Source organism: Bufo gargarizans, chromosome 3 (genome assembly GCF_014858855.1).
Source record: "Bufo gargarizans isolate SCDJY-AF-19 chromosome 3, ASM1485885v1, whole genome shotgun sequence".
In the NCBI taxonomy this organism is placed as follows: domain Eukaryota; kingdom Metazoa; phylum Chordata; class Amphibia; order Anura; family Bufonidae; genus Bufo; species Bufo gargarizans.
In genome coordinates, this window is record NC_058082.1 from 141,000,665 (window position 1) to 141,026,997 (window position 26,333).

General features: G+C 44.9%; 1 protein-coding gene across 4 annotated transcripts in view; it reads right to left on the minus strand.

Moving 5' to 3' along the window:
- Window positions 1-25,394, minus strand: part of DIAPH3 (diaphanous related formin 3) — a 682,618-nt gene extending 657,224 nt beyond the window's left edge. For all 4 annotated transcript variants that reach the window (XM_044286187.1, XM_044286189.1, XM_044286188.1 and 1 more), the window contains exon 1: window positions 25,113-25,394. In XM_044286187.1, coding sequence (XP_044142122.1) covers window positions 25,113-25,220 — 108 coding nt within the window. In that variant the 5' untranslated portion in view covers window positions 25,221-25,394. The remainder of the gene's footprint in view (window positions 1-25,112) is intronic.
- Between the last annotated feature and the right edge of the window lie 939 nt (window positions 25,395-26,333).

Consider the following 26,333-nt stretch of genomic DNA (forward strand, 5'->3'; position numbering starts at 1 on the left):
AGCCACCACTGCAACAATCCATTGGCATATATTTAGGCCTAGCACACAGGCAGAGGAGAGAGGTCCCGTAACAGACAATCTGGCTTCATGTCAGCAGAGAATCAGGCTTCACGTCACCCACCACTGTAAGAGTCCATTTTCATAAATTTAGGCCCAGCACCCAGGCAGAGGAGAGAGGTCCCGTAACAGACAATCTGGCTTCATGTCAGGAGAGAATCAGTCTTCATGTCATAGCAGAGAATCAGGCTTCACGTCACCCACCACTGCAACAGTCCATTTTCATAAATTTAGGCCCAGCACCCAGGCAGAGGAGAGAGGTCCCGTAACAGACAATCTGGCTTCATGTCAGCAGAGAATTAGTCTGCATGTCATAGCAGAGAATCAGGCTTCACGTCAGCCACCAATGCAACAGTCCATTGTCAGATATTTAGGCCCAGCACCCAGGCAGAGGAGAGAGGTCCCGTAACAGAGGATCTGGCTTCATGTCACCAGAGAATCAGTCTGCATGTCATAGCAGAGAATGAGGCTTCACGTCAGCCACCACTGCAACAATCCATTGGCATATATTTAGGCCTAGCACACAGGCAGAGGAGAGGTTCATTCAACTTTGGGTAGCCTTGCAATATAATGGTAAAATGAAAATAAAAATAGGATTGAATGAGGAAGTGCCCTGGAGTCCAATAATATATGGTTATGGGGAGGTAGTTAATGTCTAATCTGGACAAGGGACGGACAGGTCCTGTGGGATCCATGCCTGGTTCATTTTTATGAACGTCAGCTTGTCCACATTGGCTGTAGACAGGCGGCTGCGTTTGTCTGTAATGACGCCCCCTGCCGTGCTGAATACACGTTCAGACAAAACGCTGGCTGCCGGGCAGGCCAGCACCTCCAAGGCATAAAAGGCTAGCTCTGGCCACGTGGACAATTTAGAGACCCAGAAGTTGAATGGGGCCGAACCATCAGTCAGTACGTGGAGGGGTGTGCACACGTACTGTTCCACCATGTTAGTGAAATGTTGCCTCCTGCTAACACGTTGCGTATCAGGTGGTGGTGCAGTTAGCTGTGGCGTGTTGACAAAAGTTTTCCACATCTCTGCCATGCTAACCCTGCCCTCAGAGGAGCTGGCCGTGACACAGCTGCCTTGGCGACCTCTTGCTCCTCCTCTGCCTTGGCCTTGGGCTTCCACTTGTTCCCCTGTGACATTTGGGAATGCTCTCAGTAGCGCGTCTACCAACGTGCGCTTGTACTCGCGCATCTTCCTATCACGCTCCAGTGCAGGAAGTAAGGTGGGCACATTGTCTTTGTAGCGTGGATCCAGCAGGGTGGCAACCCAGTAGTCCGCACAGGTTAAAATGTGGGCAACTCTGCTGTCGTTGCGCAGGCACTGCAGCATGTAGTCGCTCATGTGTGCCAGGCTGCCCAGGGGTAAGGACAAGCTGTCCTCTGTGGGAGGCGTATCGTCATCGTCCTGCCTTTCCCCCCAGCCACGCACCAGTGATGGACCCGAGCTGCGTTGGGTGCCACCCCGCTGTGACCATGCTTCATCCTCATCCTCCTCCTCCACCTCCTCCTCGTCCTCCTCGTCCTCCAGTAGTGGGCCCTGGCTGGCCACATTTGTACCTGGCCTCTGCTGTTGCCAAAAACCTCCCTCTGAGTCACTTCGAAGAGACTGGCCTGAAAGTGCTAAAAATGACCCCTCTTCCTCCTCCTCCTCCTCCTCCTCCTGGGCCACCTCCTCTTCCATCATCGCCCTAAGTGTTTTCTCAAGGAGACATAGAAGTGGTATTGTAACGCTGATAACGGTGTCATCGCCACTGGCCATGTTGGTGGAGTACTCGAAACAGCGCAACAGGGCACACAGGTCTCGCATGGAGGCCCAGTCATTGGTGGTGAAGTGGTGCTGTTCTGTAGTGCGACTGACCCGTGCGTGCTGCAGCTGAAACTCCACTATGGCCTGCTGCTGCTCGCACAGTCTGTCCAGCATGTGCAAGGTGGAGTTCCACCTGGTGGGCACGTCGCATATGAGGCGGTGAGCGGGAAGGCCGAAGTTACGCTGTAGCGCAGACAGGCGAGCAGCAGCAGGATGTGAACGCCGGAAGCGCGAACAGACGGCCCGCACTTTATGCAGCAGCTCTGACATGTCGGGGTAGTTGTGAATGAACTTCTGCACCACCAAATTCAGCACATGCGCCAAGCAAGGGATGTGCGTCAAATTGGCTAGTCCCAGAGCTGCAACGAGATTTCGCCCATTATCACACACCACCAGGCCGGGCTTGAGGCTCACCGGCAGCAACCACTCGTCGGTCTGTTGTTCTATACCCCGCCACAACTCCTGTGCGGTGTGGGGCCTGTCCCCCAAACATATGAGTTTCAGAATGGCCTGCTGACGTTTACCCCGGGCTGTGCTGAAGTTGGTGGTGAAGGTGTGTGGCTGACTGGATGAGCAGGTGGAAGAAGAGGAGGAGGAAGCCGAGAAGGAGGAGGTGGCAACAGGAGGCAAAGAATGTTGCCCTGCGATCCTTGGCGGCGGAAGGACGTGCGCCAAACAGCTCTCCGCCTGGGGCCCAGCTGCCACTACATTTACCCAGTGTGCAGTTAGGGAGATATAGCGTCCCTGGCCGTGCTTACTGGTCCACGTATCTGTGGTTAGGTGGACCTTGCCACAGATGGCGTTGCGCAGTGCACACTTGATTTTATCGGATACTTGGTTGTGCAGGGAAGGCACGGCTCTCTTGGAGAAGTAGTGCCGGCTGGGAACAACATACTGTGGGACAGCAAGCGACATGAGCTGTTTGAAGCTGTCTGTGTCCACCAGCCTAAATGACAGCATTTCATAGGCCAGTAGTTTAGAAATGCTGGCATTCAGGGCCAGGGATCGAGGGTGGCTAGGTGGGAATTTACGCTTTCTATCAAATGTTTGTGAGATGGAGAGCTGAACGCTGGCGTGTGACATGGTTGAGACGCTTGGTGACGGAGGTGGTGGTGGTGGTGTTGGTGGTACATCCCCTGTTTGCTGGGCGGCAGGTGCCAACGTTCCTCCAGAGGCGGAGGAAGAGGCCGAGGCGGCAGCAGCAGAATAGGCCGAGGCGGCAGCAGCAGAAGAGGTAGCAGGGGGAGCCTGAGTGACTTCCTTGGTTTTAAGGTGTTTACTCCACTGCAGTTCATGCTTTGCATGCAGGTGCCTGGTCATGCAGGTTGTGCTCAGGTTCAGAACGTTAATGCCTCGCTTCAGGCTCTGATGGCACAGCGTGCAAACCACTCGGGTCTTGTCGTCAGCACATTGTTTGAAGAAGTGCCATGCCAGGGAACTCCTTGAAGCTGCCTTTGGGGTGCTCGGTCCCAGATGGCGGCGGTCAGTAGCAGGCGGAGTCTCTTGGCGGCGGGTGTTCTGCTTTTGCCCACTGCTCCCTCTTTTGCTACGCTGTTGGCTCGGTCTCACCACTGCCTCTTCCTCCGAACTGTGAAAGTCAGTGGCACGACCTTCATTCCATGTGGGGTCTAGGACCTCATCGTCCCCTGCATCGTCTTCCACCCAGTCTTGATCCCTGACCTCCTGTTCAGTCTGCACACTGCAGAAAGACGCAGCAGTTGGCACCTGTGTTTCGTCATCATCAGAGACATGCTGAGGTGGTATTCCCATGTCCTCATCATCAGGAAACATAAGTGGTTGTGCGTCAGTGCATTCTATGTCTTTCACCGCTGGGGAAGGGCTAGGTGGATGCCCTTGGGAAACCCTGCCAGCGGAGTCTTCAAACAGCATAAGAGACTGCTGCATAACTTGAGGCTGAGACAGTTTCCCTGGTATGCATGGGGGTGATGTGACAGACTGATGGGGTTGGTTTTCAGGCGCCATCTGTGCGCTTTCTGCAGAAGACTGGGTGGGAGATAATGTGAACGTGCTGGATCCACTGTCGGCCACCCAATTGACTAATGCCTGTACCTGCTCAGGCCTTACCATCCTTAGAACGGCATTGGGCCCCACCATATATCGCTGTAAATTCTGGCGGCTACTGGGACCTGAGGTAGTTGGTACACTAGGACGTGTGGATGTGGCAGAACGGCCACGTCCTCTCCCAGCACCAGAGGGTCCACTAACACCACCACGACCATGTCCACGTCCGCGTCCCTTACTAGATGTTTTTCTCATTGTTATGGTTCACCACAACAACAAATATATTATTTGGCCCAATGTATTGTATTCAAATTCAGCGGGATATAAATTTGAGGCCTAGTATTTAGGCGCTGGGTGACCGGTATGGATTTAGTGACAGAATTAGACTTGGAAATGCACAGAAGCGTGTGTGTGAAGTTATTCTGAATGACCCTATGTGCACCTTCAATATGATCTACCCTTTTAGGGATAGATTTCAAATAGCTCTGATATAGCAGAAACGACTAAATTATGAAATTGCTAAATTGGGAATTGTATTTCAACCCAGAACAAAAAATGTGCTTTGACGGACACTAAATAACTTTCCCAGCCACAACAGGACAGCGGTAACGAGAGATTTAGCGGGATATAAATTTGAGGCCTAGTATTTAGGCGCTGGGTGACAGGTATGGGTTTAGTGACAGAATTAGATTTGGAAATGCACAGTAGCGGGTGTGTGAAGTTATTCTGAATGACCCTATGTGCACCTTGAATATTATATACCCTTTTAGGGATAGATTTCAAATAGCTCTGATATAGCAGAAACCACTAAATTATGAAATTGCTAAATTGGGAATTGTATTTCAACCCAGAACAAGAAATGTGCTTGAACGGACACTAAATAACTCGCCCAGCTACAGCACTAGGGACAGATTTAGCGGGATATAAATTTGAGGCCTAGTATTTAGGCGCTGGGTGACAGGTATGGGTTTAGTGACAGAATTAGACTTGGAAATACACAGTAGCGGGTGTGTGTGAAGTTATTCTGAATGACCCAATGTGCACCTTGAATATTATATACCCTTTTAGGGATAGATTTCAAATAGCTCTGATATAGCAGAAACCACTAAATTATGAAATTGCTAAATTGGGAATTGTATTTCAACCCAGAACAAAAAATGTGCTTTGACGGACACTAAATATCTTGCCCAGCAACAACAGTACAGCGGTAACAAGAGATTTAGCAGGATATAAATTTGAGGCCTAGTATTTAGGCGCTGGGTGACAGGTATGGGTTTAGTGACAGAATTAGACTTGAAAATACACAGTAGCGGGTGTGTGTGAAGTTATTCTGAATGACCCAATGTGCACCTTGAATATTATATACCCTTTTAGGGATAGATTTCAAATAGCTCTGATATAGCAGAAACCACTAAATTATGAAATTGCTAAATTGGGAATTGTATTTCAACCCAGAACAAAAAATGTGCTTTGACGGACACTAAATATCTTGCCCAGCAACAACAGTACAGCGGTAACGAGAGATTTAGCAGGATATAAATTTGAGGCCTAGTATTTAGGCGCTGGGTGACAGGTATGGGTTTAGTGACAGAATTAGACTTGAAAATACACAGTAGCGGGTGTGTGTGAAGTTATTCTGAATGACCCAATGTGCACCTTGAATATTATATACCCTTTTAGGGATAGATTTCAAATAGCTCTGATATAGCAGAAACCACTAAATTATGAAATTGCTAAATTGGGAATTGTACTTCAACCCAGAACAAAAAATGTGCTTTGACGGACACTAAATATCTTTCCAAGCAACAACAGTACAGCGGTAACGAGAGATTTAGCAGGATATAAATTTGAGGCCTAGTATTTAGGCGCTGGGTGACAGGTATGGGTTTAGTGACAGAATTAGACTTGGAAATACACAGTAGCGGGTGTGTGTGAAGTTATTCTGAATGACCCAATGTGCACCTTGAATATTATATACCCTTTTAGGGATAGATTTCAAATAGCTCTGATATAGCAGAAACCACTAAATTATGAAATTGCTAAATTGGGAATTGTACTTCAACCCAGAACAAAAAATGTGCTTTGACGGACACTAAATAACTTTCCCAGCTACAACAGGACAGCGGTAACGAGAGATTTAGCGGGATATAAATTTGAGGCCTAGTATTTAGGCGCTGGGTGACAGGTATGGGTTTAGTGACAGAATTAGACTTGGAAATACACAGTAGCGGGTGTGTGTGAAGTTATTCTGAATGACCCAATGTGCACCTTGAATATTATATACCCTTTTAGGGATAGATTTCAAATAGCTCTGATATAGCAGAAACCACTAAATTATGAAATTGCTAAATTGGGAATTGTACTTCAACCCAGAACAAAAAATGTGCTTTGACGGACACTAAATAACTTTCCCAGCTACAACAGGACAGCGGTAACGAGAGATTTAGCAGGATATAAATTTGAGGCCTAGTATTTAGGCGCTGGGTGACAGGTATGGGTTTAGTGACAGAATTAGACTTGAAAATACACAGTAGCGGGTGTGTGTGAAGTTATTCTGAATGACCCAATGTGCACCTTGAATATTAAATACCCTTTTAGGGATAGATTTCAAATAGCTCTGATATAGCAGAAACCACTAAATTATGAAATTGCTAAATTGGGAATTGTACTTCAACCCAGAACAAAAAATGTGCTTTGACGGACACTAAATAACTTTCCCAGCTACAACAGGACAGCGGTAACGAGAGATTTAGCGGGATATAAATTTGAGGCCTAGTATTTAGGCGCTGGGTGACCGGTATGGATTTAGTGACAGAATTAGACTGGGATATGGCCAAAAAATAACCACACTATTGCTGGTTAAATGCACTTGGTGACGGGCGCAGCTTGCCCCTGATGTAGTATATGGCCAAAAAATGAACAGACTATTGCTGGTTAAATGCACTTGGTGTCACAGCTTGACCAACCACACTACTGAGGGTTAAATGCACTTGGTGACGGGCGCAGCTTGCCCCTGATGTAGTATATGGCCAAAAAATAAACAGACTATTGCTGGTTAAATGCACTTGGTGTGACAGCTTCACCCTGATGTAGGCTTTAGCCAGAAAACAACCACACCATTGAGGGTTAAATGCACTTGGTGACAGGCGCAGCTTGCCCCTGATTTTGTATATGGCCAAAAAATGAACAGACTATTGCTGGTTAAATGCACTTGGTGTGACAGCTTCACCCTGATGTAGGCTTTAGCCAAAAAACAACCACACCATTGAGGGTTAAATGCACTTGGTGACAGGCGCAGCTTGCCCCTGATTTTGTATATGGCCAAAAAATGAACAGACTATTGCTGGTTAAATGCACTTGGTGTGACAGCTTCACCCTGATGTAGGCTTTAGCCAAAAAACAACCACACCATTGAGGGTTAAATGCACTTGGCGACAGGCACAGCTTGCCCCTGATTTTGTATATGGCCAAAAAATGAACAGACTATTGCTGGTTAAATGCACTTGGTGTGACAGCTTCACCCTGATGTAGGCTTTAGCCAAAAAACAACCACACCATTGAGGGTTAAATGCACTTGGTCGCAGCTTGTGCTGGCGCACCACAAGACACAAAATGGCCGCCGATCACCCCAGAAAAATGTGACTGACAAACGGTCTGGGCAGCCTAAAAACAGTGAGCAATTGAGGATCAGCAGCTCAATGATCCACAGCTGCAGATCGATCAGTTAATCAAGTCCTTTGGAGGAGTTAATCTGCCTAATCTCGCCCTACTGTCGCAGCCGCAACCTCTCCCTACGCTAATCAGAGCAGAGTGACGGGCGGCGCTATGTGACTCCAGCTTAAATAGAGGCTGGGTCACATGGTGCTCTGGCCAATCACAGCCATGCCAATAGTAGGCATGGCTGTGATGGCCTCTTGGGGCAAGTAGTATGACGCTTGTTGATTGGCTGCTTTGCAGCCTTTCAAAAAGCGCCAAGAAAGCGTCACAAAAGCGCCAAGAAAGCGACGAACACCGAACCCGAACCCGGACTTTTACGAAAATGTCCGGGTTCGGGTCCGTGTCACGGACACCCCAAAATTCGGTACGAACCCGAACTATACAGTTCGAGTTCGCTCATCCCTAGTCTTGAAGTGTTTTTTTCCACCTGAACATCTGTGACGTATTTACATATCCCACTTCTGAGACAGGTACAGATGTCAAAAACGGGATTTCAATACACTCTGCCCAGAATAAAGAGGCAGCTCTCTCCATTTACTGCTATGGGACTTCTGAAATAGCCGAGTGAGCGTGCTCATAGCAGTGAATGGAGACAACTGCACACACGTGCGGCCTTCTCGCTATTCTAGGCTGCACAGTGCCAACATAGGAGTGGGACCCACATCTATTGAATATTTAAGGCATATCCTGTGGATATACTATAAACGTTCGGATGGAACAACCCCTTTGTTCAGGAAAAAAAAAAAAAATAAAAAAAATACATCCTTACAAGCTCTAAAACTTACTAATACATTTCAATTATCCAAGGTGCCCCAATCTGAAGATATTCACTCTGGTCCCAGGTCGTGGCACCTGCACTCCCTACTTGTGCCCAACACAGAGCACCATTTCCTATGTGGGTATGTGTCCAGAGCAGAGCCAGCCCCTTCACACACAGCTATAGTCACATAACTACACCTAAAACACTGTTAGGGCTCATGCACACAAACACCTGCGGCCTGTGCCCGTATTGCAGCCCACAAACAGGTTTATGGTGTTTGGTACTTGTATGCGATAAAGAATCCATAGCCTTTCTAATTGTGATTTAACCATTTAACTGCTGGAGAGTAATGTCTATATTAGGTCTGCATGATATGGGAATTTTGTGCGATTGCGATTAGGGCCCTAAAAATTGCGATAACGATATGCGATGAGATATTTTAAAGGGAATTGTGCTAGAGGTCTATTTACTTGGTTTTTCAAGGCAAAAGCACACACAAACTACTGATAATGCTGAAATGTAGTTATGCTTAACTCAAGAAGTGAAATGCACAGTGTTTTTCAAAATAAAACATCTTTTACTAAATTAAATAACATATTTGCATTACTGCAAAAGTACAAAATACAAAACTTGCCATTTTCTTAATAGCGCTGCACAGAACAGAAATAAAATAGAATAAATAAAAGAACATTTGTTCATTAAAATAACGACTTGCCTCCAGCCCCTCCTCCCTCCCCGTACAGTAACTGATGTATCGCCGGCCGCTCTGTGCAGCATAGCGTCCGGTGATACATCCGTGTCAGCCACGTAAAAAGTCAACCATCGCTTTATAAGACGCACTGCCATTTCCCCCCCCACTTTTGGGGGGAAAAAAGTTTGTCATATAAAGCGAAAAATATGGTAATACAATTGCAGCATTTTTAGGTCGGCCAATTGGCAATTGCGATATTGCGATTGCGTTGGCGATATCTTGTGCAGGCCTAGTGTGTAGGTGTTGGGGTACTTATCTGCCCAGAAACTCTGTAGGTGGTGGCAGCAGTTATCTGGGGGAAGTCTTGTACTCAAACTTCAGTCTGAGTAGAAGGAAACATAAAACGAGTGGTAGTAGAATAACCTCTCACAGTCATATGCATCGAACGACATTTCATAAATTCCCATTCACTAACACTGCGTTTGAGCACCCATCCTAAAGAGAACCCTGAATAATTGAGCCACAAAAAGAAAAAACAGGACAACCACTACAAAACCAAAGAAAGGAAGTGCTGCGTTTGTAAAGCCATGGGTGCAGAAGAACATTTATTATTCTGTAGGTAAGGCAGTGGCGGAGGGGGGAGCACGTGGGAATTAATCCCCTCATTGAAGCTTTAATACAATAAAATGAACAGGCGGCAGCACATACAGTTCTCAAGCAGTGTCTTAAGTTGACCAAGTAAACAGAGAGTAGATTACCCACTGCTTATCTATTTCACACAGCCCTGCATAGACATTTGTTACTAAACGCTATAAGAAACCTTATTAAAGATAATTACATTTAAGTGAGACGCCGCAATTGCCACACAGCAGTATTCCATAGGCATAAACAAGTTATAAGAGGTGTTAATTTGTAATAAACATAAAAAAGCAATTTTAAATTCAATTTATTTAGCAATGAATAAAGATAATTCAATCTCCGGATACAATTTTTTACCTCCATATAAGATATATTGCAACCTTGCAGGCTTCAAATTGCTTTACATGGTACAGCATCCTTCCTAATTTAGGTTTCCAGTCTGGACATGGCCTTATCGCTACATTATAGAGGGGGAAATATTTTATCCATGCTTTTTACATCATATATCATGTCAAGCCTTCCAAAGAGCTTTAAGGGAACCAAGACATACACGCTCTATACTGCATTTCACTTGGAGACATCAGCAAGCACACGAGTGACGGTACAACAACATGCTGGCGTTCCAGTTTCCATGTCTCAGCTTTTCCTAACCATTATATCAATGTCAGGTATAAATGCACCCTCATCCCGGATTAGTGCCCTGACCCAATGGTGGGTCAACTGACCAGAAATCACAGCATCAAAAGTGTTACCCAAGCCTCAGGGCTCATGCACACGAGCATCCTGCCTTCTCTATAACTGTCCTATTCTTGTCTATAAAACATGGCCACATTTTGAAGGGCCTCGGAAGAGACATATGGATGCAGACAGCACACCGCATGCTGTCTGTATCTTTTGTGGCCCCGTTGATATGAATACGTCCACAAAATATGCAGAACAGAAATACGGTCATGTGAATAGACCCTTAGGCATATTTTCTAACTGCAAGCTGTAACTGTAATTCTTATTAGACTGAAGCATGATGTGTATTTGTGTAATGAGGGAGGGTGCAGCCTAAGGAGACCTAGACCCTATAATAAGGAGGGCAGACTTATTAGGCAGCTTGTTTTCCTCTGGCAAAGTGGGCCAAAAAAGACAATTAACTGACTGTAAAGTTAAAAAAAAGGTTAAAAGTCTTTCAGAGGGATGAAGCACCCTTGAAATTTTTGATATATTGAGGAATGATCACAGAACCAAACACTTTGTTGCAAATAGTCAACAGGGTCCAAAGAAATGTGTTGAGAAGAAAAGACACAAATTAACTGCCAAAGATTTACGAAGAATCAACCGTAAAGTGACCAAGAACCTGTTATCCTCCAGTGACCAGTGCGGTCACACACTGATGAGCAAAGGGTTAGCAATGTTTTGAACTTTTGACTTTCAGGCTCCATATCTAACCATCCACTACAAAGTCCAACGTGAGACTACCAGCTTTTTTTTTAGACAGACAATCATCTTGGCTATCTCATACATAAATTGGACTTGCAACTATTTAGCCTATGATTAGTTATGCAGATTCTTGTAATGTAACTGCATTGTTACTGTTTTGCTCCTGGTGGTGGAACAATCTTTTTCTTCTTGTATACTACAAATGACCACCTGTTCTCACATTCCCTAATAGCTCAGTATGTTATTAGGTTGATGCCCAAGTGAAAGGTCACTGGTTCGAGCAGCAATGAAGATATCACAAGAAAATACAAACAGCATCATCCAGCTCATCGATAGCAGTATCTCGGCCAAGAAAAATTGCCAGACTGCATCATGTAAGTGCTATGACAGTTAAAAGAATATGAAATGAAGTCCTTCCATTCATTCCAAAGCCAAGAGTTGGACGTCCAGGCAAAATATCGCCGTCAACAAGTTGGCTCATCACAAGGTCTATCAGTTCTGGCACAACAAACACAGCAGTGGAGGTGGCTCGTATGCTTCATAACAGCGAGATCACATGCAAGCACGGTGCAACATGCATTGCACAAATCTGGAATGGTGGTCCAAAATAAATAAATAAAAAAGGTTAAGAAGCCTTAACTTCAATATTGTCATAAGAAGTTTCAACTCAAGTCTGCAAAAAAATGTATATACAGTGGACAGTAGAAGATTGTGAATTGGAGCGATAAGACAAAAAGGTAATAGACTGGTCTCTGATGGTTGCAAATGGGTCTGGAAGAAACAAGGGAAAACGGATAGAGAAATTGAAGGAACTGTCACATTTGGTAGAGGAGGCCTGATGATATGGTACTTGACCAGGATCATTGGTGGTCTTAGTGCTGAGCTACAGTATATGTGAGTATCCTACAAGACGAGTTACTTCGTACACTCAAGTACTATGGGTATAAAAAGGATGACAGTGTTCCAGCAGGACGACCCGAAACATACGTCAAGATCGGTGAAGAACTGGTTCAATGACAATGAAGTAGGGGTGCTAGTGCTCGGCTATTTTCAGCGCCCCTTTAGAAATGGAGGGCAGCAACGCATGCTCTGTGCCCCCTCCGGGTCTTTATCGGTTCCATTTACGAGATAGGTGTGGGTCCCACCTCTAGGACCTGCACCTTTCAGACAATGGGGGCTTCTCCTAGAGATATGACCCCATTGTCCGAGATGAAACCATTTAAGATGAAAGAATTACATGGCCCCCTTCCTCACCTGACCTAAACCCTATTGAGAACTCATGGGCCCTTCTGAAATCGGAGATTAACAGTGAAGGAAAACCGTATTCCTCACATCTCTGAACGGTGAGGATGTGGTTGCTGCCCCACAAAAAGATGATAGTCGATACATTAAGAAACTTACAGGTATTGAATATAAGGGGATATACAGGTCACTTTTTACATATTTTGAGTTACTTACTATTCTCACTTTATTTTCATCTGATAAACAGGTTAAATGGGAAATTTTCCTTTTTTATTTTAGTTCCAAAATAATTCTGCACACGAGTGAGTTTTCCATGCGGGTGTAATGCATGACATGAACACATAGCACCCGGACTGAATCCTGGCCCCTTCATTTCAATAAGTCTGTGTACATTTTTTTCACACATCAGTTCTGCGTTACGTGAAAAGCGCAGCATGTTCTATATTCTGCATTTTTCACGCAGCCCTGACCCCATAGAAGTGAATGGGGCTCAGTGAAAAAAAAACACATTGCATGTGCAAACAAGGGTTGCTAAGAGATCTTTGTAAAGCTTCAGTTTATCATGCGTGTGAAAAACGCTTCAAAACGCATTGCACTCGGGCGAAAAAATAAATAAAAAAAACTGAACGCAATTGCAGACAAAACTGACTGAATTTGCTTGCAAAATGGTGCGCGTGTCACTGAACACATCCTGAGCGCATCCGGACCTAATCCGTCACGCTCGTGTGAAAGAGGCCTAATAGTTGCCCATGTACATATTCTCCCAGGAAAGCCAAAACTTCACCGTTACTTTCTTTTATCTTCAGGTTTAATAACTTTTTGGATTGGCCAACTGCACTGTAGTTGTTCAATAATAAAATGAATCCTCAAAAACTGCTCACTGCTATGAGAACTGGTGTAGGTCCTGTGTGTGCAGTAGGTACTCTCCAGCCTTCCCGTTAACCCTCATTAGTACCTAGGGAGAACCCGCTTTCATCACTGAACACTACTGTTTGCCATTGCTGGTCCTTCTGCAGAACCCCAAAAAGAGGATGCCCCACCTTGGTTGTGCGATCATTGACCAGTTTATCACCACGTAACTGCATTAAGTTTTCCGGTCATGTATATACTGCTATTTAGTTCAGCCTTTATATGATGCCAAAGTCTATGACACCATACTCAAAGCACTGAAGCCGCCTACTGCCAAAAACACAGACCTTACATCTGTTTATAGAGGGACAGCACAAACAGGGCATAAAGTAGCGCAAAATCAGCTATGTAAACAATCTTGGTCATTCTCGGATTTAATAATTAAAGCTTATTGCACAATATTCAGTTTGTCATTAAGAGGAATATTTCTGCTTCAGAAGGATTATTTATTGAATGTGCTCAAAACTAGGCTAGTTTTCTAATTAAAAAAGCAGCAAAGCCCGCGATGCTTGTAGCCACCAGCCATGTTATCACGCCAAAAGATTATGAGAATTCCCTCAAGCCCAATTTTACGCCTTGGTTGAACACAAGTTCTAGAGTCATTATTAAGCGGGTAAATATATGTGCTTAGGTCACACTGCCGCTCATTTAACACAAAACAGAGAATGAAGATAATAACTCATTTTCCATTACTAAATAATTGATATGTTCCATTACACTATGTAGCGTGAAGAAGTAGAATGATCCAGTGGGTCTTCATTCTTCAGTATACCCCTCCATCATAATCATCATAATAATAATAATAATAATAATAATAATAATAATAAAAAAAAAAAAACACCACACACTGGATTACACTTACCGGTAATTCCCTTTACACAAGACTTCAATGACACGTAGGCCTCTTGCACACAAACCGCATACGGCAGGTCCGCAATACACCATGTGCACTACGCATCACGGATGCGGACCCATTCACTTGACTAGGTCCACAATCACGGAGATGTGGAACAGAAGCACGGATCGGAACCCCATGGAAGCACTACAGAGGTCTTCTACAGTGTTTCTGTCCGTGCCTCCACACCGCAAAATTTTCTTTACTTTTTCTATTGTTTTGAAGTGCGGATGGATCAAGTTGAATGGGTCTCTATCCATCTCGGGCCACCGCACGGACAGTGCCTGTGCACTGGGGACTGCAAATTGCGGCCCCCAATGCACGGAACGGACGCGCAACATTCGTGTGCAAGAGGCCTTATGCTGAGGGACGATTCTCCTCCGAGCAGGAAGGGACAAAAAGAATCGGTGTCTTACTAGAACCAGACAGCCTAACAGAATCTGCAGCGCCAACATTCCCAACACACATCCTGAGGACTCATGAAAAGGGAATTGCAGGTAAGTGTAAACCAGTTTTCCACCACAATGACACTTAGGCCGGATGCACACGGCCGTGTTTCACAGCCGTGAGCGGTCCGTGGTAACACGGGCTGGATTCCTCCTGAGAGCAGGAGCGCACGGCGTCATTGGTTGCTATGACGCCGTGCACTTCCTGCTGCCGCAGCATAGCAACCAATGACGCCGTGCGCTCCTGCTCTCAGGAGGAATCCAGCCCGTGTTACCACGGACCGCTCATGGCTGTGAAACACGGCCGTGTGCATTCGGCCTTACGCCGAGATCTACCTGATTGACACATTCAGCACATTCAGGGTGGACCATCGCATACAGGACTTTCCTATTAAAAAAAAAAAAAAAAAAAAAAAAAAAAAAAAAAAATTATATATATATACACACACTATAAATCTTGCATCTATCCTATAATGTTTAAAGAGGACCTTTCATGGGTCCAGACTTTATAAACTAAGTAGCAGGGTATGTAGGGCATACAGCGGGGATCTAATAGCGGTACAGGGAGGAGGAGACTGCCCTGTTTCCTGGCTGTGAGCTGTCCAATCGCAGCGTAGAGAGAAAAAAAAAAAGAAAAAAAAAAAAAAGAAATCACCTCACTGTGACGCTCTCCGCTGCAATTGGACAGCTCAGGGCAGTATGAGGGCTAACCAAGTCGCAGCCATGCAAATCTGTTCCATGGAAGCATCGACAAGAGGAAGACACTGAACTGGAAAGGGCCTTCAAATTAATTATTTGTTACTTTGTAGGCTTCAAAAATAACCAGTCTAGTCCATCAAGTTGGCAAACATTTGGAAGCTCTGAACCCTTTCCTCAGATTCTCAGACCCTGGAATTGAACAAAGAGATAGTCAGACTTCCTCAAAGGTCTGGAAGCTTATAGATACTTCAACGCTCAACATCTAACAGCCAGCTTAGGCCCCATGCACACTGCCGTGTTTCACAGCCGTGTGCGGGCCGTGGAACCGCGGCCTGGATCCCTCCTGAGAGCAGGAGCGCACGGCGTCACTGGTTGCTATGACGCCGTGCGCTCCCTGCTGCCGCCGCAATACAGTCATACACTGGTATGATCTATACCAGTGTATTACTGTACTGTGCCGGCAGCAGGGAGCGCACGGCGTCATAGCAACCAGCGACGCCGTGCGCTCCTGCTCTCAGGAGGGATCCAGGCCGCGGTTCCACGGCCCGCACACGGCTGTGAAACACGGCAGTGTGCATGGGGCCTTATTAAAGGTCTTTTCATTTTTTTGATCTAGGATTTTCAGAAAAGGTAGAAAGATCTCCTCTTGACTAAGAAAATCCCAAACCACTTTGGGTAAAAGCGAATGGTCATACTTCAGTACTAACAGGTCATTGGAAACCTTTAGAAATAGTTCACCGATTCTCAGAGCCTGAATTTCACCTACTGTATGGGCAGAAATGATGTTTTTTTATTACGAGGGAGAACAAAAGCTAGACCACAACCCCTCAGCTCCCTTCAGGAATCGCATAAACCATGGATGGGTTTAACATATACTAATTCAGGGCTGAAACCTGGACTCTCAGAGTGCTATTAGAGTAATCACTTGTTAAAAACAGCCTTCAAAAACTTTAAAATCAACTGAAATGAAAATACTTCTGAGGAACCTCAGACTATTTGCACCACAAACAATATCTCTTCCAAATTTTAGAACAGATTTTGTTAGTGATCTCCTTCCTAGTGGCCGTCATAGTATATAGTAAGGTTGTTGCAATACCAAAATTTTGATTCGATTTCGATACCATCAAAAAAGTATTGAGATACTCGATACCATGCGAAAAAAATAAAAACACCCAAAAAGCCACGTGCATTCTGCACTTAAAAAAAATGTCAGGTTTTTGGGGGGGTTTTTTCCACCGCATACGTGATGTTTTTATATATATATATATAGTTTGGACGTTTCAGACGTGGCAATATGTGATATGTTTATTTATTGTTTATATGTAAAATTGGGAAAAGGGGTGATTTACACTTAATATTTTGGTGTTTTTTTTTTTTAAAACTCTCTTCTTTTTTTTTTACTTTTTATTTAATAACTATTTCCCCCCCTAGGTGTTAGAACCTGTGGTCTTTTCATCCCTTGTCCTATTCACCCTAATAGGAAAATATATATATATATATATATATATATATATATATATATATATATATGTATATATATATGTGTATATATACACACACACATACACAGGTCCTTCTAAAAAAAAAATTAGCATATTGTGTTAAAGTTCATTATTTTCTGTAATGTACTGATAAACATTAGACTTTCATATATTTTAGATTCATTACACACCAACTGAAGTAGTTCAAGCCTTTTATTGTTTTAATATTGATGATTTTGGCATACAGCTCATGAAAACCCCAAATTCCTATCTAAAAAAATTAGCATATCATGAAAAGGTTCTCTAAACGAGCTATTAACCTAATCATCTGAATCAACTAATTAACTCTAAACACCTGCAAAAGATTCCTGAGGCTTTTAAAAACTCCCAGCCTGGTTCATTACTCAAAACCGCAATCATGGGTAAGACTGCCGACCTGACTGCTGTCCAGAAGGCCATCATTAACACCCTCAAGCAAGAGGGTAAGACACAGAAAGAAATTTCTGAACGAATAGGCTGTTCCCAGAGTGCTGTATCAAGGCACCTCAGTGGGAAGTCTGTGGGAAGGAAAAAGTGTGGCAGAAAACGCTGCACAACGAGAAGAGGTGACCGGACCCGGAGGAAGATTGTGGAGAAGGACCGATTCCAGACCTTGGGGGACCTGCGGAAGCAGTGGACTGAGTCTGGAGTAGAAACATCCAGAGCCACCGTGTACAGGCGTGTGTACTTTTTTCGGATGAAAGCAAATTTTGCATGTCATTCGGAAATCAAGGTGCCAGAGTCTGGAGGAAGACTGGGGAGAGGGCAGGGCTGTGGAGTCGGTAGATAAATGCTCCGACTCCGACTCCTCAGTTTTTTGTACTTCCGACTCCTCAGTATTTAATATGCGAATGTATTTTATACATTCCTTGAAGGAAAGAAAGGCAACATACATGTCATTACCAAATGACTACCGGCTGGGAAGCCAACAGTCTACTGTATTGAACAGTTTAAGCAAAAGACAAACACAATGAAAACAACAGTTTTATTCATTTTTTTTTAATCAAGTGGCTGGATAGTAGCAGCAGGCATAAACATCAGGAACTTTACAAGTTAAAAAATACAAACCACATTATTTGGTTGTTTTAGAACAAAAACAAAGCTTATCTATATGAACCAAAAACAAAATCTGTAAAACCTAGAAATGGTTTATATTAATCTTCTTCACATCACTGAACGCGTTTGTTTTGCGGTTACGTGAGGCACTGCATGCATTGGCCTTTATTCTTACAGTAGAGAAGTCATTAATTATAACTGTTTATGAATTCGGACATTTAAACTTTTTTTTTTTATTCCAATTTAAATTTAGTAGGAGTCGGAGTCGGTTAATTTTTTGCCGACTCCGACTCCAGGTACCCAAAATTGACTCCGACTCCTCGACTCCGACTCCACAGCCCTGGGAGAGGGAAATGCCAAAATGCCTGAAGTCCAGTGTCAAGTCCCCACAGTCAGTGATGGTCTGGGGTGCCATGTCAGCTGCTGGTGTTGGTCCACTGTGTTTTATCAAGGGCAGGGTCAATGCAGCTAGCTATCAGGAGATTTTGGAGCACTTCATGCTTCCATCTGCTGAAAAGCTTTATGGAGATGAAGATTTCATTTTTCAGCACGACCTGGCACCTGCTCACAGTGCCAAAACCACAGGTAAATGGTTTACTGACCATGGTATTACTGGGCTCAACTGGCCTGCCAACTCTTCTGACCTGAACCCCATAGAGAATCTGTGGGATATTGGGAAGAGAAAGTTGAGACGCAAGACCCAACTCTCTGGATGAGCTTAAGGCCGCTATCGAAGCATCCTGGGCCTCCATAACACCTCAGCAGTGCCACAGGCTGATTGCCTCCATGCCACGCCGCATTGAAGCAGTCATTTCTGCAAAAGGATTCCCGACCAAGTATTGAGTGCATAACTGAACATAATTATTTGAAGGTTGACTTTTTTTGTATTAAAAACACTTTTCTTTTATTGGTCGGATGAAATATGCTAATTTTTTTTGATAGGAATTTGGGGTTTTCATGAGCTGTATGCCAAAATCATCAATATTAAAACAATAAAAGGCTTGAACTACTTCAGTTGGTGTGTAATGAATCTAAAATATATGAAAGTGTAATGTTTATCAGTACATTACAGAAAATAATGAACTTTATCACAATATGCTAATTTTTTTAGAAGGACATATATAAAGTTTGGACATACCTTCTCATTCAAAGAGTTTTCTTTATTTTCATGACTATGAACATTGTAGATTCACACTGAAGGCATCAAAACTATGAAAAAGCACATGTGGAGTTATATACATAACAAAAAAGTGTGAAATAACTGAAAATATGTCATATTCTAGGTTCTTCAAAGTAGCCACCTTTTGCTTTGATTACTGCTATTCACACTGTTGGCATTCTCTTGATGAGCTTCAAGAGGTAGTCACCTGAAATGGTCTTCCAACAGTCTTGAAGATGTTTCCAGAGATGCTTAGCACTTGTTGGCCCTTTAGCCTTCACTCTGCGGTCCAGCTCACCCCAAACCCTCTCGATTGGGTTCAGGTCCGGTGACTGTGGAGGCCAGGTCATCTGGCGCAGCACCCCATCACTCTCCTTCATGGTCAAATAGCCCTTACAGAGCCTGGAGATGTGTTTGGGGTCATTGTCCTGTTGAAAAATAAAATGATGGTCCAACTAAACGCAAACCGGATGGAATAGCATGCCGCTGCAAGATGCTGTGGTAGCCATGCTGGTTCAGTATGCCTTCAATTTTGAATAAATCCCCAACAGTGTCACCAGCAAAGCACCCCCACACCATCATACCTCCTCCACAGTGCTTCACGGTGGGAACCAGGCATGTAGAGTCCATCCGTTCACCTTTTCTGCGTCGCACAAAGACACGGTGGTTGGAACCAAAGATCTCAAATTTGGACTCATCAGACCAAAGCACAGATTTCCACTGGCCTAATGTCCATTCCTTGTGTTCTTTAGCCCAAACAAGTCTCTTCTGCTTGTTGCCTGTCCTTAGCAGTGGTTTCCTAGCAGATATTCTACCATGAAGGCCTGATTCACATAGTCTCCTCTTAACAGTTGTTCTAGAGATGTGTCTGCTGCTAGAACTCTGTGTGGCATTGACCTGGTCTCTAATCTGAGCTGCTGTTAACCTGCGATTTCTGAGGCTGGTGACTCGGATGAACTTATCCTCCGCAGCAGAGGTGACTCTTGGTCTTCCTTTCCTGGGGCGGTCCGCATGTGAGCCAGTTTCTTTGTAGCGCTTGATGGTTTTTGTGACTGCACTTGGGGACACTTTCAAAGTTTTCCCAATTTTTCGGACTGACTTTCATTTCTTAAAGTAATGATGGCCACTCGTTATTCTTTACTTAGCTGCTTTTTTTCTTGCCATAATACAAATTCTAACAGTCTATTCAGTAGGACTATCAGCTGTGTATCCACCTGACTTCTCCACAACACAACTGATGGTCCCAACCCCATTTATAAGGCAAGAAATCCCACTTATTAAACCTCACAGGGCACACCTTTGAAGTGAAAACCATTTCAGGTGACTACCTCTTGAAGCTCATCAAGAGAATGCCAAGAGTGTGCAAAGCAATAATCAAAGCAAAAGGTGGCTACTGTGAAGAACCTAGAATATGACATATTTTCAGTTGTTTCACACTTTTTTGTTATGTATATAATTCCACATGTGTTAATTCATAGTTTTGATGCCTTCAGTGTGAATCTAAAATTGTCATAGTCATGAAAATAAAGAAAACTCTTTGAATGAGAAGGTGTGTCCAAACTTTTCGTCTGTACTATATATATATATATATATATATATATATATATATATATATATATAAAATCACATCACACACACACACACTCACCTAAAGAACTATTAGGAACACCATACTAATACGGTGTTGGACCCCCTTTTGCCTTCAGAACTGCCTTAATTCTACGTGGCATTGATTCAACAAGGTGCTGATAGCATTCTTTAGAAATGTTGGCCCATATAGATAGGATAGCATCTTGCAGTTGACGGAGATTTGAGGGATGCACATCCAGGGCACGAAGTTCCCGTTCCACCACATCCCAAAGATGCTCTATTGGGTTCAGATCTGGTGACTGTGGGGGCCATTTTAGTACAGTGAACTCAGTGTCATGTTCAAGAAACCAATTTGAAATGATTTGAGCTTTGTGACATGGTGCATTATCCTGCTAGAAGTAGCCATCAGAGGTTGGGTACATGGTGGTCATGAAGGGATGGACATGGTCAGAAACAATGCTCAGGTAGCACGTGGCATTTAAAGTGCGCCCAGAAAACATCCCCCACACCATTACACCACCACCACCAGCCTGCACAGTGGTAACAAGGCATGATGGATACATGTTCTCATTCTGTTTACGCCAAATTCGGACTCTACCATTTGAATGTCTCAACAGAAATCGACACATCAGACCAGGCAACATTTTTCCAGTCTTCAACAGTCCAATTTTGGTGAGCTTGTGCAAATTGTAGCCTCTTCTTCCTATTTGTAGTGGAGATGAGTGGTACCCGGTGAGGTCTTCTGCTGTTGTAGCCCATCCGCCTTAAGGTTGCGCGTGTTGTGGCTTCACAAATGCTTTGCTGCATACCTCGGTTGTAACGAGTGGTTATTTCAGTCAACGTTGCTCTTCTATCAGCTTGAATCAGTCGGCCCATTCTTCTCTGACCTCTAGCATCAACCAGGCATTGTCGCCCACAGGACTGCCGCATACTGGATGTTTTTCCCTTTTCACACCATTCTTTGTAAACCCTAGAAATGGTTGTGTGTGAAAATCCCAGTAACTGAGCAGATTGTGAAATACTCAGACCGGCCTGTCTGGCACCAACAACCATGCCATGCTCAAAATTGCTCAAATCACCTTTCTTTCCCATTCTGACATTCAGTTTGGAGTTCAGGAGATTGTCTTGACCAGGACCACAACCCTACATGCATTGAAGAAACTGCCATGTTATTGGTTGACCAGATAATCGCATTAATGAGAAATAGAACAGGTGTTCCTAATAATTCTTTAGGCGAGATATATATATTTTATAGGCCCACATAACGTTATAAGGCTGACATTTCTGCAAGGAACCATTGCTAGTCTCCCATGCAAAAATAAATAAATATAGAAAGTTTTACATTTATCCAACATCATACACTATATGGGGCCCACCGGACGCTGCCATACACAGCTCTACCAAATGCCCATTACACAGATAGTTTACTATATACACATTGCACACAGCTCTGCTACATATCTATTACACAGATAGAACTACTTTGGGCTCATTACACAGAAAACTGAACAATAGACTGGTTACACTGACATAGCTCTGCTTTTTACACACCTTCCATACATAAAGTACCTCTGCATTCTCCACCAGCACAGTCCTACACAAAGCCTGTGTTTCCCTAACTCCTCCCACACACGGCTGATCACATGACTGTGACATCAGCACAATGTAGTGTTCAGTCCAGGCTCTGGAGCTGCTCCTGGGGAGAGAGATGTCCGTGAGGGGTGGGGCTTCTCGGGAGAGGGCCTTCATGTGTGCTCGACCTGGCAGCTTCTGATACAGCGCTCATGACTAGAAAAAGACCATGCGTAATAATACGCACGAGTCTTTATCCAGGGAGTAAAATGCCTGAACAGGAGTCTATGACACTAGTATGTTGCACCTGAGGGGTTAATTGCCACGGTTCGGCTGATCGCCGCACCCTGTCATTGAGGATGGGTATGTGATACAGCTGGCACCCGCAGCCTACATTTTAATTAATGGCTTAATTATTTTTATTGGTGGCACAGTGGTCACAGCCCCTCCTCAGTCCTATCTCTTAATTGGTGGCCAGCAGCAGCTGTGTCACAGTCGGGAGGGAGGGACTTCCTCCTTCTCCACTATGCAGCTGAGGAGAACATGGCGGAGAGCAGCGAGTATCAGAAAATAGCAAATCCCAGTATCGTATAGATCCGGGTCTAAAAGTATCGATTGGGTATCGATAGTTGGATACCCGATGCAACCCTACAAAAAACAACATAGAATAGTGGTTTGCAACCTTTTCACGCCAAGTAATCCCTAGTAACAATAAGGCAGAACCAAGCACCACCAAGGAACAGTGATGTTAAAAAATAAGACTATTCTCATGCCGCTGCCATAGGCTCTGTTCTAAGACTCTGCCAGCAGCGCAAATCTTCCTGTCAAGATGAGACACCACACTAGGACCAATTATGGACGATTACTTTTCGTGCCACCAAACAAACAGAACACAGCACTACACACCTTTCATCCAGTGAGGTCTCCTCTGATATACAGTAGATGTTCTCCTTCTTCATCTTCTCTATACAGACCAGACAGCCACGTTGACTTCTTTCAGCCACATTTAGTGGCAGGACTCCCCTGCATAACGGAAACGGGACGGATCCGTTTTGCAGCCCATAGACTTATTACAATGGAATAAATAATGGAATTCCTCTAAAGGCATTCCGTTACAGAATTGCATTATGGTCCGTGGTAACGGAATCGATAACACAATTCACCTTTTACCACCAAGTGAAGTGTGAGCGAATGTCAGAAGCGGAAACTCGCTCATCTCTAGCGAGAACATTTTTTATATCGTCCAACACTAACCACAGGTTGCAATAACTCCTTTACAATGCATCTCTAAAAAAAGCATCATGTGTACTGTATCTCAACGCATCTCAGTCCGAAGCGCTGAATCCTGCAGCATGTATAGTGCATTCAGTCCCTTCCGCCAGGACCATTAAAGGGGTTGTCTCACTTCAGAAAAGGGCATTTATCCTGTAGACAAAGTTACTACAAGGCACTGACTAATGTATTGTGATTATCCATATTGTTCCTTTGCTGACTGGATTCATTTTTCGATCACATTATACACTGCTCGTTACCATGGTTATGACCACCCTGCAATCCATCAGCGGTGGTCATGCTTGCACACTGTAGGAAAAAGCACCAACCTATGTGAGCTCCCACCAGAGTGGCCACCACATTTTCCCTGTTGTGTGCAAGCACAACCAAAACTAATGGATTGTAGGGTGGTCGTAACCATGGAAACAAACAGTGTATAATGTGATAGGAAAATGAACCCAGTCAGGAAAGGAAACAATATGGACACTCACAATACATTAGGAAGTGCCTCGTACATAATAAATGCCACTTGCTGAAAAGTGACACAACCCCTTTAATCCTGTGTAGGTAGCGGAAACCGTTACAGAGCCTGGCCCCCTCAGCATCAGTTTGTATACAATGCAAATCCCCCAGCCAATCCCAGCTCTTCTCTCATGTACAGTTCACCGAAGTGCAGCTCTAACAGGCCTGCTGATTGGTTACTGGACAGACACATGCTGATTAGCCATTAGCGGATTGGAGGGCGGGCTGAGAGCAGCCAGGAGATGTGGCTTCCTGCACTTGCCCGTTACTCGGGGCGGGCTGGTGACACCCCTGTCTGCTGCGGGAGGTGGGTGACACTTTGGGTTTGCACCATACAGTAAGCAAATTTCAATGTACCAACCAGGAGCCTTTAAAGGGGTTATTGTGGAAGAGATAACGATGCAACGTACAAAAAACTGTTTATCCCCATTCCAACCGCAAAAAAAAGTTATTACGTTATATGTACCCCAAAATGGCTACTTTCACACTGCCGTTTTGGATTTCCATTTGCGAGATCCGTTCAGGGCTGCCACAAGCGGATCAGTGCCCTAATGCATTCTGAATGGAAAAGGATCCGCTCAGAATGCCTCAGTTCGCTTCCGTTCCGATTGGAGGCGGACACCAAAACGCTGCCTGGCACTAATACATTCCTATGGAAAAAAATGCCAGCATTCAGGCAAGTCTTCAGTTTTCTTCGCCGGAGATAAAACCGTAGCATGCTGCGGTTTTCTCTTTTGCCTGAACTGATGACATCCTGATGCATCCTGATCAGATTGCTCTCCATTCAGAATACATGGGGATATACCTGATCAGTTCTTTCCGGTATTGAGCCCCTAGGACGGAACGCTATGCCGGAAAAGAATATCGCTAGTGTGAAAGTACCGTAATAGGACAAACTCAGCAGCGGCGTGCCACTTTACTGATTGGAGCCACAGGTGTGTGTCACAGTGGGGTACAGGTGCGACTAGAACAGGTTTAGCCCGTCCTATCCGGGCCAGGAAAAGGTTAATAGTCACATGACGTGCGACCACCTACAAAAGACATACATCTATCACACTGACAGCCGTGCCAGGCCACGTGGTCGGTGCCACCCTGATACTCACAAATTTGGAGATCTTCCTGTCTCCGTCCTCTCCCGTCTGACAATCCGGATAGCCGGCCCCCGGCACCCCTCGCTGTTTGCGGCTCATTTTAGCTCGTGACAGATCCATAGGCAGAAGAGAGCAGATGTCTGTCACCTGGCCGCTGTGACAGAGGATTAGGAGGAGGAATCCGATTAGCGCGGCGGAGGTTGGGAGGAGTGATCCACTTATGCGCTGCCAGGGAGAGGTCACCCAGCCAGTGCCCAGCTCCCGGACACACAGGACTCACCCGCACACACTCAAGGTTCCCGCCACTTCAGCCACGCCCACAATCCCAGGGAAAACCTATAGGAAACCTGGATTCTCCAAAAGACAAATCCAGTAACCAATGAAGAGGGCGCATGGGCTGTGACGTCACGTAGCGTCGTGATCACCCAGCAGACATCATGGTAACTGGCAGAGCTGGTAGGGAGGCTCCCTTGTGGGCTCAGCTGGGCAGGAGCTCCAGTGTGCCAGTCTACAACGGTGGGGAGCTGGGCTCGATATACTGGTGAAGGCCTGTGCGGACACGGGGCTGTTCATGACGTGACTGGACTATTGTATGAAATGCACTTTGTCAGAAGAGTAGTGTTTTTGTCAGTGGATAAGCACTTTTGATGTATTTTTGCTATTTTTAGGGTAGTTTGCCCCACGCCCAGCAGTTTACAGTTACCAGGTGCTTTATTTGTAACCAGAATTATTATGTCCCCAACGTCCCCAGACCCCTGTGCTGTAAAACACGATGGCACCTTTGTGAGAAATAAGGTTAGAGTTTCGACACTGTGGCACCAAACCCTAGGTGCCCTCGCGTAAGTCAGTGTGTGCACTGGCGCCAAACCCTAGGTGCCCTCGCGTAAGTCAGTGTGTGCACTGGCGCCAAACCCTAGGTGCCCTCGCGTAAGTCAGTGTGTGCACTAGCGCCAAACCCTAGGTGCCCTCGCGTAAGTCAGTGTGTGCCCTGTGTGCACGCAGCCCTATATGACAGACTTGCACGTGAGGCCCTGTCAGGCGAGCTGAGAGACTCTGCCTATAAAACTGTAGTGCCCATTCCCTCAGGCTCAGCAAACACTTGTACGATCGTTTGTGCCCGATCACTGCCCTGTGAACGTGCCCAGGAATCTGCCGACAAACCACTGAGCGCTTCTTCTCTCCACAGCACATTCCTATATGTAACCGGTGCTGTGAACAATATGCAAAGTGTAT